At 43.4% G+C, this 15,420-nt stretch overlaps 3 protein-coding genes across 3 annotated transcripts; all 3 read left to right on the top strand.

Moving 5' to 3' along the window:
* The first annotated feature begins 3,405 nt into the window (after positions 1 to 3,405).
* LOC113123946 (trace amine-associated receptor 13c-like) lies at positions 3,406 to 4,757 on the top strand. Its single transcript, XM_026296345.1, has 2 exons — positions 3,406 to 3,575; positions 3,941 to 4,757. Exons 1-2 carry the CDS (start codon positions 3,406 to 3,408, stop codon positions 4,755 to 4,757), a joined length of 987 nt encoding a protein of 328 aa, XP_026152130.1.
* Positions 4,758 to 6,514: 1,757 nt separating this feature from the next.
* Positions 6,515 to 7,861, top strand: LOC113123163 (trace amine-associated receptor 13c-like). The gene is made up of 2 exons (XM_026294987.1): positions 6,515 to 6,684; positions 7,051 to 7,861. Exons 1-2 carry the CDS (start codon positions 6,515 to 6,517, stop codon positions 7,859 to 7,861), a joined length of 981 nt encoding a protein of 326 aa, XP_026150772.1.
* A 5,150-nt stretch (positions 7,862 to 13,011) lies between these two features.
* On the top strand, positions 13,012 to 14,361 carry LOC113123162 (trace amine-associated receptor 13c-like). The gene is made up of 2 exons (XM_026294985.1): positions 13,012 to 13,181; positions 13,548 to 14,361. The coding sequence occupies exons 1-2, from the start codon at positions 13,012 to 13,014 to the stop codon at positions 14,359 to 14,361; spliced, it is 984 nt and encodes a 327-aa protein (XP_026150770.1).
* Positions 14,362 to 15,420: the final 1,059 nt, after the last annotated feature.

The following is a 15,420-nucleotide window of genomic DNA, read 5'->3' as shown; positions in this document are numbered from 1 at the left end:
ATTCCAGACTGGTGGATGTTAAAATCACAGTTTTGTGGCATCACTAGACTACACCTATCAGTAAGAACAATGAAATTAAGCTCAATTAGTGTTTCCCAGAGACGTAAAGAATGAGGAATGAAACTCACAGTTACATAAGCTGTCTCGACACAGGTACTACAAATGTAGAGGTAGTTTTTTTTCTTTGTTGTGCAAGTTTTAACTTGCCAGAAGATCTCACAAGTGATGTGAGTCATTGTCCTGGAAACCTTTGGCCTGTTGCTGTTGTAGCCATAGCTCAAGAAAAGCAAACCCATCTGTTCTAAAAGCTGATAGATGTTCTGAAAGTCTTTAGTTTTTCTGAAAGTCACACAAACATAATGCTCAAGATACCACATCTGTCCATCTACATGTGGAAAAAAAAAAGATTGTGGTCCCATGAACAGGAGATGTCTAAAACTCCACGAGTGAGAGCAGGCGTTTGATTAGTGTGCAGCAGCAGCCTGAGTGTGAGGAGGATTTAGGAATGAGCACAGGACATTAGTCCAAGCAGCTTCATACCTGAGCTCAGACTGACAGAGCAGAGCACATCTGAGTGAGAATAGGGAGTGTTTGCGCGTGAGGACAGGGCTGTCCAATATTTGAACATCTAACTAAAAGATGACTCTCTCAAAATGGAAGAAATAATCTTCAATAAAACGGAGTAAACCCCCAAAGAGCAGTGGTTCACATTGTTGCTTTACAGTAAGAAGGTTCCAGGTTTGAATCCCATTCCTGCATTTTTGATGGACTTTGCATGTTCTCCCCATGTCTGTGTGGCTTTACTGCAGATGCTCCAGCTTTCTCCCACAGCCCACAAAGCCGATCATAGACCTCCGGCCTAGGGTGTCCTGGTGACATTTGCACTGGTGGACACCCTTATGTTTGAACATGGTGTTCATTATGGACAAGCTGCGACTAGCACAGAAGTCCAACAACAGAACACCATACAGGTTCAAATCAGGGGGGCAGTTCCTCCCAATCAATACACTCTAGGTTTCACTGTCACTGCCCACATAAGTGTTGAAATCCCCCAGCAGAATGATGGAGTCCCCAGTTGGAGCAACTTTCAGCACCAATTCCAGAAACTCCAAAAAGGCCGGGTACTCTGCATTGCTGTTCAGCCCATAGGCGGAAACAACAGTGAGAGACCTGTCCCAGACCCGAAGGCGCAGAGATGTGACCCTCTTATTCAACAGGGAAAACTCCAACATCTGGCGGCTGAGCTGGGGAGAAAACCCATACTAGCCTACCGCCTCTCGCCGCAGGCAACTCCAACTACTAATTACCTCCATTTCTTCATAATAGCAAAGAATGAAGAATGAATTCCGTTTTTGGCTAGACAGCTGGAGATTGGTTGTGGCCAGGTAATGAGCCAGCTGTGAAGGGCTTGTGGCATGAAGATCTACTCAGGTGGATATCTGCGAGGTCTCGGCAAATGCTCCATCCTCTCCTGGATTTCCTTGTCAATCTCCCACTGAAGAGGTGTCACAATGAAGGTAGTCTGAACAATGGTCCCAGGAGCAGTGTATGAAGTGTCAACTCCATACTTTGGGGCAAGAAATCGGCCTTGGTGTTTTTAGAGCCTGGGCAGTATGAAATGGTAAAGTATAAATGTGGTGGAAAAGAGGGCCCATCTGGCAAACCTGGGGTTCAGTTGCTGAACCACCCAAATATATTTCAGATTCTTGTGTTCAGTGAGAATACAGAACAGATGCTGAGCTCCCTTCAACTATTCCTCCAAGACAACCTTAATGGCAAGTGAATCTCATAAGTCGGCTGAAGGCTTCCTCTGCATTTAAGGTCCATTGGAACCGGAAGAGAGACCTTTGTACACAAGCAACAACAGGAAAACACAAGCTCTACCAGAGAATTGGTGGGAGAAGAACCAGGAAGTCCAATGGCTCATATCATAAGTAGCACCAACTTGCATGACAAAATGAGAAATGCAAATGTTTTGCATTCATACCTGTAATATAATAGAACATAAAAAGGCATAAAAACATCTGGTGGTGAAAATATTCTAGAGTTGCTGCTTTTGTCACATTTCTAACACAAACAAGCTGGGCTGAAGAATGCAGACAACACAAGGAAGAGCGAGGTGACCATGTAATTAGTTCATTATTAAACTGAAATTTCTCAGCGAATAAACAGAAACTGAGCAATAAAGAATCTTTCAAGTCTCTGGAAAGTACGCAGAACATAAACCACCTGCCAAGTAATAAAACAATAAGAGAGTGGGCAAGAGGGCAGGGAGTTGAAATCCAGAGAGTCTCACCATATTTTCAGAGGTTCTGCATTGCAGATAAACTAGAACCAGGGGGCGTTCTGGAGGACAGCCTCTCCAGCTGGCTGTTCAAGAGGCTGGCTCTGCAGGTGAACTGACGTTCTGATGAGTAGCCTTGGAGGCGATCTTTCTGGTGTGCAACCCAGACAGGAAGCTGATGCCAATCGGAGGGTGCAGACAGGTTGCTTGGACAAGTACTAAGGGGGTGAAGGGCATGCTGCTTGAGCTTTCAGCTCAATAAAAATGGGGCTTGAATAACATAGTAGGACCTTGAACCACCTGAGATATCAGGACTGGGGCAGACTGTGAGACTGTGGTTCAGAGTGACCGTGAAGAAGACTGAGGGCAAGATAATGACTGTAAAGAGTTGGGTTGGAGCAGCACGGTGGCTGAGTGGTTAGCACTTTTGCTTCACAGCGAGAAGACCACAGGTTCGCAACCCATCAGAGACCTTTCTGTGTGGAGGTTGCATGTTCTCCCTGTGCTTGCATGGGTTTTCTCCAGGTACTCTGGTTTACTTCCACAGTACAAAAACATGTATGTCAGGTTGATTGGTGACTCTAAATTGCCCATAGGAGTGAGTGTGAGTGTGTGAGGCCGTTTGTCTCTATGTGGCCCTGTGATGGACTGGTGACCTGTCCAGGGTGTACCCCTGCCTTTCACCCAAAAAGAGCTGGGATAGGATGACGCTGGTTAGGAATATGCTGGTAAGATAAAGGTTGGAAAATGGCTGATTATGGTCTGTGGGGTGAATACTTTGGTGTATGAGATCCCCGTATTCTGCTCCCCTGATGGGGACTCCTGTTGAGTCCCTTAAATTAGATAAACAGGAGGTGGAAGTGGGTATATGTGAGGGAAAACAGAACTTTCTTTCTACCTTTTTTCCTGCAAAAAAATCTTTAGTTGTTTTGTCAGTGTGAAAACCACTGTCTGAAAACTGAACGCATTAAAACACAAAACATGCACAGGGTGGAAGGACCTCAGAGACCAGCAGCCACTGAAAGAAAGAGGAGGGGATGAACTAAGAAAAGGTGAGAGGTAAATCAGTTATATGAGTCAGTTTTGTTCACAAAGCTGCAGCTCTCTGCAGGACTCTGAAGATGGAGGTTGAGGATGGAGCAGAGCTCTGCTTTCCACAACTCAACACCTCCTGCAGGAAGCCCACATTTATGTGGTCTGATGTTGTGCTCCTTCAGATTGTGCTGTATTTTGTCTCTGTGCTCACTGTGGCTCTGAACCTGCTCATCATCATCTCAATCTCCCACTTCAGGCACAGATTCACTTCTCTATGATTTTTGTCTTCAAATGTGAACAGCTGCTGTACATTTACAAGAACTGTTTTAGGCTTTTACTAAATCATGGCTCATGTTGACACACTAGACTTCTATTCTGCCTTGTTGACTGTTTGTGCACAATGAAACACAAATGTCTGACTGATATTTGACACCAGTAACCACAGTTCATGTCCTGTCTACTACAAATAATCAGCACTGGTTTCTATCCACTGAACTCAACCAAGTAGTTTTAATAGTCTACATTTAACCATATGGTGACTACAGATGTGACAGATCAGGAAACATTCAGAGATATTGAACACAACTTGTTGGTTAATGACACTTTTCTCTTTTCCTCCAGGCAGCTCCACACAAACACTAACACCCTCCTCCTCTCTCTGGCTGTCTCAGACTTTCTCGTGGGCCTTGTGCTGATGCCTGGAGAAATAGTCCGAAAAACAGGCTGCTGGTTTCTTGGTGATCTCATGTGTTCTCTATATAAATATGTGTCCTTCATCATTACTGCTACCTCAATCGGGAACATGGTTCTGATATCAGTCGACCGTCATGTGGCTATTTGTGACCCTCTGCATTACCCCACCAGAGTCACTGAGAGAAGAGTGAAACTTTGTGTTTGTCTGTGTTGGCTCGGTTCCTTTTTCTACAACAGTCTCTTTTTTAAGGATGATCTGACTGAACCAGGCATATATAACTCCTGCTATGGACAGTGTGTGTTTGTCATTGACTATATTGCAGGAATTGTTGACCTGGTTCTAACATTTATTGTTTCAGTTACTGTCATCATAGTTCTGTATATGAGAGTGTTTGTGGTGGCTGTGTCTCAGGCTCGGGCCATGCGCTCTCACATTACAGCTGTCACACTGCAACGTTCAGTGACTCTAACAACAATGAAGTCTGAGCTGAAAGCAGCCAGGACTCTTGGTGTTCTAGTAGCTGTGTTTTTGATGTGTTTCTGTCCATATTACTGTGTGTCACTTGCTGGGGACACTGCACTAAGTGGCTCATCTGCTGCCTTTGTTCTCTATCTGTTCTATTGTAACTCCTGTCTGAACCCTCTGATCTATGCCTTGTTTTATCCCTGGTTTAGAAAAACTGTTAAGCTCATTGTCACTCTTCAGATTCTGCAGCCTGGATCTCGTGAGGCCAACGTACTGTAGAGAGACTGTGAAATTAGATGTGATTCAAAAAGTACAAGAGAAAATCAAGTTTTCTTTCTTTGTATACAGGATATAAATACAGTATATAATCACTATATGTGTCACTGCACTTCATTTTAATCAAGAATTGCAACTTATGGAAAATTTAATAAAACCTCCAAGCCCCCAACACTGATACCATTGGGGAACATTTACAAGTTGGTAGACACTAAAAATAAACTGAAATAATAATTCCTATATGCTCTATCTCTAATTGTTAGAAATGTGATGGTGGTGAGTGAAGAATTTAGGGAGAGAAGATGTTTCAACAATGGAAAAAACTGAAGTACAGTATTTATTACTCATGATTCCACAGAGTGGTGGATGTTAAAATCACAGTAATGGTGACAGCATTACTACACTACACAGTGAGAGCAATGAAACTAAGCCCAATTTCTGTTTCCCAGAGACGTAAAGAATGAGGAATGAAACTCAGTTACTTAAGATGTCTCGACTCAGCTACTACAGATGTAGAGGTAGTTTTATTGTCTTTGCTGCTCAAGTTTTAACTTGCCAGAAGATCTCACAAGTGATGCATTGTCCTGGAAACCTTTGGCCTGTCGCTGTTGTAGCCATAGCTCAAGAAAAGCAAACCCATATGTTCTAAAAGTTGATAGATGTTCTGAAAGTCTTTGGTCATTCTTACAGACACACAAAAGTAATGCTCAGGATACCACATCTGTCCATTCATGTGACTGCAAAACAGTGGAGTGGAGCTCACAGTGAGTCTATTCATGTTAGAGTAACAATCATTCTATCATTCTATTCTATTATACATGGCATAACCAACCGTTTATGAGTGGGTGTAGACCTGAAGTACACAGGAGTGTTCGAAAAAAGTTTAACAGCAACAGCACTAAAGCACAAGCTCTACCACAGAACTGGTGGGAGAAGAACCAGAAAATGGCCTGGCTGATGTTGCAATGTTAAGGGACACCAACTAGTGTGAACACGTGAGAAACTATGCAAGTGTTTGGCATTCATAGCTCTCCGCAGCAAAGTAGAGAGAACATGAAAAGGCACAAAAATCTCTGGGGGTGAAAAAATGATACAGCTGCTGTTTCACCCATTCAACACTTCGAAAACTTCAATAGATGGAGATCGAATCCGTATGTTGTCATTTCCCTCTGCATATTCAGTCATGTCCATTACCTCCACACAGAAACAAATATTTAGTCACATTGTCATTAAAAATGTGAAATTTCCATTATTCATTTTTAACATTGAGTAAAGACGATGACAAACGTGGTTGTTCTTACAGCTGTATATAGTTTCTGTAGACAGGAACGGTCATTGTACCTTTGTTGTACTGAGCCTTCACTGTAAAAGGTGACAGGAATACTCTAACCAGAAATTCTCCTTGTGGATGAATAATGTTCTCTATTTATCTCTACAGTTGGACGATGGCTGATTATGGTCCATGGGGTGAATACATTGGTGTATGAAATCCCCTTACTCTCCTCCTCTGATGGGGGTTCTTGCTGAGTCCCTTGAACTAAATTAAACAAGAAGTGGAAGTGGGGATAGGTGAGGGAAAACAGAACTTTCTTTCTAGCAAAACCATATTTAGTTGGTTTGTCAGTGTGAAACCCACTGTCTGGAAAACTGAATACATTAACACAAGAAACACACAAACACACAGGGAGGAGGGATAAACAAGAGGAGTTATATGAGTCAGCTTTGCTCAGATAGCTGCAGCTCTCTGCAGGACTCTGAAGATGGAGGTTGAGGATGGAGCAGAGCTCTGCTTTCCACAACTCAACACCTCCTGCAGGAAGCCCACATTTATGTGGTCTGATGTTGTGCTCCTTCAGATTGTGCTGTATTTTGTCTCTGTGCTCACTGTGGCTCTGAACCTGCTCATCATCATCTCAATCTCCCACTTCAGGCACAGATTCACTTCTCTATGATTTTTGTCTTAAAATGTGAACAGCTGCTGTACATTTACAAGAACTGTCTTTAGGCTTTTACTAAATCATGGCTCATGTTGACACACTAGACTTCTATTCTGCCTTGTTGACTGTCTGTGCACAATGAAACACAAATGTCTGACTGATATTTGACACCAGTAACCACAGTTCATGTCCTGTCTACTACAAATAATCAGCACTGGTTTCTATCCACTAAACTCAACCAAGTAGTTTTAATAGTCTACTCTTAACCATATGGTGACTACAGATGTGACAGATCAGGAAACATTCAGAGATACTGAACACAACTTGTTGGTTAATGACACTTTTCTCTTTTCCTCCAGGCAGCTCCACACAAACACTAACACCCTCCTCCTCTCTCTGGCTGTCTCAGACTTTCTCGTGGGCCTTGTGGTAATGCCTGGAGAAACCCTCCGACAAACAGACTGCTGGTTTCTTGGTGATCTCACGTGTTGTCTATATAAATATGTGTCCTTCATCATTGCTAATACCGCAGTAGAAATCATAGTTCTGATATCAGTTGACCGTTATGTGGCTATTTGTGACCCTCTGCATTACCCCACCAGAGTCACTGAGAGAAGAGTGAAACTTTGTGTTTGTCTGTGTTGGCTCGGTTCCTTTTTCTACTACAGTCTCTTTTTTAAGGATGAACTGACTGAACCAGGCAGATATAACTCCTGCTACGGACAGTGTGTGTTTGTCATTAGCTATATTGCAGGAATTGTTGACCTGGTTGTGACCTTTATTGCTCCAGTTACTGTCATCATAGTTCTGTATATGAGAGTGTTTGTCGTGGCTGTGTCTCAGGCTCGGGCCATGCGCTCTCACATTACAGCTGTCACACTGCAGCGTTCAGTGACAAATACAAAATCTGAGCTGAAAGCAGCCAGGACTCTTGGTGGTGTTGTAGCTATGTTTTTATTGTGTTTCTGTCCATATTACTGTGTCTCACTTGCAGGAGACACTGCACTAAATGGCTCATCTGCTGCCTTTGTTCTCTATCTGTACTATTTTAACTCCTGTCTGAACCCTCTGATCTATGCCTTGTTTTATCCCTGGTTTAGAAAAACTGTTAAGCTCATTGTCACTCTTAAGATTCTGCAGCCTGGATCTTGTGAGGCCAATGTACTGTAGAGAGACTGTGCATTTAGATTTGATTCAAAAAGTACAAGTGAAAATCCTCGTTTCTTTCTTTGCATACAGGATATAAACACTATATGTGTCACTGCACTTCATTTTAATCAAGGATTGCAACTTATGGAAAATTTAATAAAACCTCCAAGCCCCCAACACTGACACCATTGGGGAACATTTACAAGTTGGTAGACACTAAAACTAAACTGAAATAATAATTCCTATATGCTCTATCCCTAATTGTTAGAAATGTGATGGTGGTGTAATCACAGCACAAATGAGAAACTAAGCCCAATTAGTGTTTCCCAGAGACGTAAAGAATGAGGAATGAAACTCACAGTTACTTAAGCTGTCTCGACACAGCTACTACAAATGTAGAGGTAGCTTTGTTTTGGTAATTTTTTTTGCTGCTCAAGTTTTAACTTGCCAGAAGATCTCACAAGTGATGCATTGTCCTGGAAACCTTTGGCCTGTCGCTGTTGTAGCCATAGCTCAAGAAAAGCAAACCCATCTGTTCTAAAAGCTGATAGATGTTCTGAAAGTCTTTGGTTTTTCTGAACGTCACACAAAAATAATGCTCAAGATACCACATCTGTCCATCTACATGTGGAAAAAAAAGAATGTGGTCCCATGAAATGGAGATGTCTAAAACTCTGCGAGTGAGAGCAGGCATTTGATGAGTGTGCAGCAGCAGCCTGAGTGTGAGGAGGAGGATTTAGGAATGAGCACAGGACATTAGTCCAAGCAGCTTCATACCTGAGCTCAGACTGACAGAGCAGAGCACATCTGAGTGAGAGTGGGGAGTGTTTGCACGTGAGGACAGGGCTGTCCAATATTTGAACATGTAACTAAAAGATGACTCTCTCAAAATGGAAGAAATAATCTTCAATAAAAAGGAGTAAACCCCCAAAGAGCAGTGGTTCACATTGTCGCTTTACAGTAAGAAGGTTCCAGGTTTGAATCCCATTCCTGCCTTTTTTTGTGGACTTTGCATGTTCTCCCCATGTCTGTGTGGCTTTACTGCAGATGCTCCAGCTTTCTCCCACAGCCCACAAAGCCGATCATAGACCTCCAGCCTAGGGTGTCCTGGTGCCATGTGCACTGGTGGACACCCTTATGCTTGATCATGGTGGTCATTTGTTATGTGTTGGGGTGCTGGAAGGAGGAAGGAGAGACAGGACCCAAATGCAGGACAGCGAAGTTTAATAATTTCCCTGGATGTCCCAGGGCTCGGGAGAACACAAGTTTTAACCGTAGCGGTTAATATACAATCGCCGGCATAACGGAGAAACCTGCCACGTAAGGCATATAACAAAAATTTACTTTTATTGTTAAACAAAGGTCAGCTTCGGTCAACACGGGTTAATGCTTCTGCCAGGATCAAAGGAACACAGGGAGTACTTATAGCAGCCAAGGAAAACAAGTAATTGAACACAGGTGCAAATAGTTAGAGACAAACGTAAAGCTGCCGGAGACCGAGGTGGGGGGAAAACAGGAAGTCCCTTCAGTATAAAGGTCCCCCGGCAAGAAGTCCCAAAAGGGGACTCATAACATCATTATTGACAAGCTGTGACTGGAACAGAAGTTCAACAACAGAACACCACTCGGGTTCAAATCGGGGAGGCTGTTCCTCCCAAATCAAGCCCCTCTAGGTTTCACTGTCACTGCCCACATGAGCGTTGAAATCCCCCAGCAGAATGATGGAGTCCCCAGTTGGAGCAACTTTCAGCACCAATTCCAGAAACTCCAAAAAGGCTGGGCACTCTGCATTGCTGTTCGGCCCATTGGCCGAAACAACAGTGAGAGACCTTTGCCCGACCCGAAGGCACAGGGAAGTGACCCTCTCATTCAACAGGGAAAACTCCAACATCTGGCGGCTGAGCTGGGGAGCAAGCCCACACTAGCCTGACGCCTCTCGCCGCAGGCAACTCCAGAGTAGAAGAGAGTCCAACCCTTCTCAAGGAGTTGGGTTCCAGAGCACAGGCTGTGCGTGGAGGTGAGCACAACTATCTCTAATCGGTACTGCTCAACCTCCTGCACAAGCTCGGGCTCCTTCCGCCCCACTGAGGTGACATTCCATGTCACTAGAGCCAGTTTCAGCATCTGCCTTCAAGTACTGGTCCTCCTGCGGGTGGTGGGCGCATAGAATGGCATCCCATATTGCTGTTTCAGGATTTGCCTGGCTGGGCTCCATTGGGGAGACCCAGCCACAAGCCTTCAAGCCCCCGGACACTCAAGTCCCTCCACCACGATAAGGTGGCAGTTCCAGGAGGGGGGTATAAATTTGTGGTCAACAGAATGCAGAACAGATGTGGGACAGATGGGGCAAACAACAACTAAATGCTGGGCATAGACATGGGAGTAGCTGGCACAGCCACTTGGAGGAAATGGATCAGAGCTCTTCTGGACTCTCCAAGGGGCACACCTAGCAGGATCTCTCCTCTGGGCTGTAACCCTCCCAATACACCACAGATTGCAGTTGGCTCAGTCTTCATCTTAAATTCATTAGTGCATGAACCACAGATACTGGATCATTGTCAGTTTTGATAGATGGTTTTGACAGTGGCTCCATTCCTTGCAGGGCACTGGGAACAATTAATCTGAGAAGAGATACCTGAAAGCTTGGACCAAGCTTAAGTTGCTGCAGTGGTTGAATATACTAATTACCTCCATTTCTTCTTAATCGCAAAGAATGAAGAATGAATTCTGTTTTTGGCTAGACAGCTGGAAATTGATGTCCTTTATTCACAGCCAAACACTGTCCTGGTCACCAGACAGGTCCTTCTCTCTGCCTGTGGTCAGCAGCCACTTCTCTGCCCTCTGCAGGCGCTTGTGTTGAAATACTGACATGCAGTTTCACCACTGTGAATCAACTCAACCAACTCGTCACTACAATAATCATTGCCATACCTCATCAGGTACCACTTGATATTTTGGCTTAATGGACTTGGAGGTCTGTTACAAAGTGTGTAGAGAGATGTGACCATTATCACTGAGTAAGTGAAAAGTGGCTCGAGGTTACCTGACCACAAACGATCTGGTATCTTTGATTGATCACACACTGTTCAAGAGTTCACATAGAGCTACACATCCTTCCCAATGGTAGGCCACCAACACCACAAGGCTAAAATTTGCTGTGTATGGTTGGTACCAGGAGTTCTCTAGCCTCTGCGGGCTGTGTGGCCAGGTAATGAGCCAGCTGTGAAGGGCTTGTGGCATGAAGATCTACTCAGGTGGAGATCTGGGAGGTCTGGGCTAATGCTCCATCCTCTACCGGATTTCCTTGTCAATCTCCCACTGAAAAGGTGTCACAATGAAGGTAGTCTGAACAATGGTCCCAGGAGCAGTGTATGAAGTGTCAACTCCATACTTTGGGACAAGAAATCGGCCTTGGTGTTTGTAGAGCCTGGGCAGTATGAAATGGTAAAGTATAAATGTGGAGGAAAAGAGGGCCCATCTGGCAAAACTGGGGCTCAGTTGCTGAACCACCCAAATATATTTCAGATTCTTGTGTTCAGTGAGAATACAGAACAGATGCTGAGCTCCCTTCAACTACTCCTCCAAGACAACCTTAATGGCAAGTGAATCTCATAAGTCGGCTGAAGGCTTTCTCTGCATTTAAGGTCCATTGGAACCGGAAGAGAGACCTTTGTACACAAGCAACAACAGGAAAACACAAGCTCTACCAGAGAATTGGTGGGAGAAGAACCAGGAAAGCCCATGGCTCATATCATAAGTAGCACCAACTTGCATGACAAAATGAGAAATGCAAATGTTTTGCATTCATACCTGTAATATAATAGAACATAAAAAGGCATAAAAACATCTGGTGGTGAAAATATTCTAGAGTTGCTGCTTCTGTCACATTTCTAACACCAATAAGCTGGGCTGAAGAATGCAGACAACACAAGGAAGAGCAAGGTGACAATGTAATTAGTTCATTATTAAACTGAAATTTCTCAGTGAATAAACAGAAACTGAGCAATAAAGAATCTTTCAAGTCTCTGGAAAGTACGCAGAACATAAACTAGCATAAACTAGCATCCAAGTAACAAAACAATAAGAGAGTGCGCAAGAGGGCAGGGAGTTGAAATCCAGAGAGTCTCACCATATTTTCAGAGGTTCTGCACTGCAGATAAACTAGAACCAGGGGGCGTTCTGTTGGACAGATGGCTGTTCTAGAGGGTGGCTCTGCAGGTGAACTGACGTTCTGGTGAGTAGCCTTGGAGGCGATCTTTCTGGTGTGCAGCCCAGATGGGAAGCTGATGCCAATCGGAGGGTGCGGACCAGTGTTAATTTTGACAGCAGATTTTAATTTAGTTTTAGTCAGTCTTTTGACTAAAATGCAATTTTTCTTTTAGTCATATTTTAATCATCTGCTTTGTTTTAATTTTACTGTGAAGAAGACTGAGGGCAAGATAATGACTGTAATGAGTTGGGCTGGAGCAGCACGGTGGCTGAGTGGTTAGCACTCTTGCCTCACAGCGAGAAGGCCACAGGTTCGCAACCCATCAGAGACCTTTCTGTGTGGAGTTTGCATGTTCTCCCTGTGCTTGCATGGGTTTTCTCCAGGTACTCCGGTTTCCTCCCACAGTCCAAAAACATGTATGTCAGGTTGATTGGTGACTCTAAATTGCCCATAGGAGTGAGTGTGAGTGTGTGAGGTTGTATGTCTCTATGTGGCCCTGTGATGGACTGGTGACCTGTCCAGGGTGTAGCCCTGCCATTCACACAAAAAGAGCTGGGATAGGATGACCCTGGTTAGGAATATGCTGGTAGATAGAAGGATGGAAGCTGATTAAGGTCTGTGGGGTGAATACATTGGTGTATGGGATCCCCTTCTTCTTCTCCCATGATGGGGACTCCTGTTGAGTCCCTTAAATTAGATAAACAGGAGGTGGAGGGAAAACAGAACTTTCTTTTTACCTTCTTTCCTGCAAAAAAATCTATAGTTGTTTTGTCTGTGTGAAAACCACTGTCTGGAAAACTGAACACATTAAAACACAAAACATGCACAGGGAGGAGGGACCTCAGAGACCAGCATTTACTGAAACAAAGAGGAGGGGATGAACTAAGAAAAGGTGAGAGGCAAATCAGTTATATGAGTCAGTTTTGTTCACAAAGCTTCAGCTCTCTGCAGGACTCTGAAGATGGAGGTTGAGGATGGAGCAGAGCTCTGCTTTCCACAACTCAACACCTCCTGCAGGAAGCCCACATTTATGTGGTCTGATGTTGTGCTCCTTCAGATTGTGCTGTATTTTGTCTCTGTGCTCACTGTGGCTCTGAACCTGCTCATCATCATCTCAATCTCCCACTTCAGGCACAGATTCACTTCTCTATGATTTTTGTCTTAAAATGTGAACAGCTGCTGTACATTTACAAGAACTGTCTTTAGGCTTTTACTAAATCATGGCTCATGTTGACACACTAGACTTCTATTCTGCCTTGTTGACTGTTTGTGCACAATGAAACACAAATGTCTGACTGATATTTGACACCAGAAACCACAGTTCATGTCCTGTCTACTACAAATAATCAGCACTGGTTTCTATCCACTGAACTCAACCAAGTAGTTTTAATAGTCTACTCTTAACCATATGGTGACTACAGATGTGACAGATCAGGAAACATTCAGAGATATTGAACACAACTTGTTATTTAATGACACTTTTCTCTTTTCCTCCAGGCAGCTCCACACAAACACTAACACCCTCCTCCTCTCTCTGGCTGTCTCAGACTTTTTCGTGGGCCTTGTGGTACTGCCTGGAGAAACCCTCCGACAAACAGGCTGCTGGTTTCTTGGTGATCTCATGTGTTCTCTATATAAATATGTGTCCTTCATCATTGCTACTACCGCAGTAGAAAACATAGTTCTGATATCAGTTGACCGTTATGTGGCTATTTGTGACCCTCTGCATTACCCCACCAGAGTCACTGAGAGAAGAGTGAAACTCTGTGTTTGTCTGTGTTGGCTCGGTTCCTTTTTCTACTACAGTCTCTTTTTTAAGGATGATCTGACTGAACCAGGCAGATATAACTCCTGCTATGGACAGTGTGTGTTTGTCATTAGCTATATTGCAGGAATTGTTGACCTGGTTGTGACCTTTATTACTCCAGTTACTGTCATCATAGTTCTGTATATGAGAGTGTTTGTTGTGGCTGTGTCTCAGGCTCGGGCCATGCGCTCTCACATTACAGCTGTCACACTGCAGCGTTCAGTGACTGTAACAACAAAATCTGAGCTGAAAGCAGCCAGGACTCTTGGTGGTGTTGTTGCTGTGTTTTTATTGTGTTTCTGTCCATATTACTGTGTGTCACTTGCAGGAGACACTGCACTAAATGGCTCATCTGCTGCCTTTGTTCTCTATCTGTACTATTTTAACTCCTGTCTGAACCCTCTGATCTATGCCTTGTTTTATCCCTGGTTTAGAAAAACTGTTAAGCTCATTGTCACTCTTAAGATTCTGCAGCCTGGATCTCGTGAGGCCAACGTACTGTAAAGAGACTGTGAAATTAGATTTGATTCAAAAAGTACAAGTGAAAATCCTCGTTTCTTTCTTTGCATACAGGATATAAACACTATATGTGTCACTGCACTTCATTTTAATCAAGAATTGCAACTTATGGAAAATTTAATAAAACCTCCAAGCCCCCAACACTGACACCATTGGGGAACATTTACAAGTTGGTAGACACTAAAAATAAACTGAAATAATAATTCCTATATGCTCTATCTCTAATTGTTAGAAATGTGATGGTGGTGAGTGAAGAATTTAGGGACAGAAGATGTTTCAACAATGGAAAAAACTGAAGTGCAGTATTTATTACTCATGATTCCACAGACTAGTGGATGTTAAAATAACTTTAATGGTGACAGCATTACTACACACTACACAGTGAGAGCAATGAAAGTAAGATCAATTAGTGTTTCCCAGAGACGTAAAGAATGAGGAATGAAACACAGTTCATTAAGATGTCTTGACTCAGCTTCTACAGATGTAGAGGTAGTTTTATTGTCTTTGCTGCTCAAGTTTTAACTTGACAGAAGATCTCACAAGTGATGCATTGTCCTGGAAACCTTTGCCCTGTTGCTGTTGTAGCCATAGCTCAAGAAAAGCAAACCCATCTGTTCTAAAAGCTGATAGATGTTCTGAAAGTCTTTGGTCATTCTGACAGACACACAAAAGTAATGCTCAAGATACCATATCTGTCCATTCGTGTGACTTCAAAACAGTGGAGTGGAGCTCACAGTGAGTCTATTCATGTTAGAGTAACAATCATTCTATCAAATATCATTGTAATACATGGAATAACCAACCTTTTATGAGTGGGTGTAGACCTGAAGTACACAGAAGTTTTCGAAAAAACAGGATACAGTTACAGCACTAAAGCACAAGCTCTACCACAGAACTGGTGGGAGAAGAACCAGAAAATGGCCTGGCTGATGTTGCAATGTTAAGGGACACCAACTAGTGTGAACACGTGAGAAACTATGCAAGTGTTTGGCATTCATAGCTCTCCGCAGCAAAGTAGAGAGAACATGAAAAGGCACAAAAATC

Source organism: Mastacembelus armatus, chromosome 21, assembly GCF_900324485.2.
Source record: "Mastacembelus armatus chromosome 21, fMasArm1.2, whole genome shotgun sequence".
Classification (NCBI taxonomy): domain Eukaryota; kingdom Metazoa; phylum Chordata; class Actinopteri; order Synbranchiformes; family Mastacembelidae; genus Mastacembelus; species Mastacembelus armatus.
The sequence above is the reverse complement of the archived record's forward strand: the minus strand, read 5'-3'. Positions and strand labels throughout refer to the sequence as shown.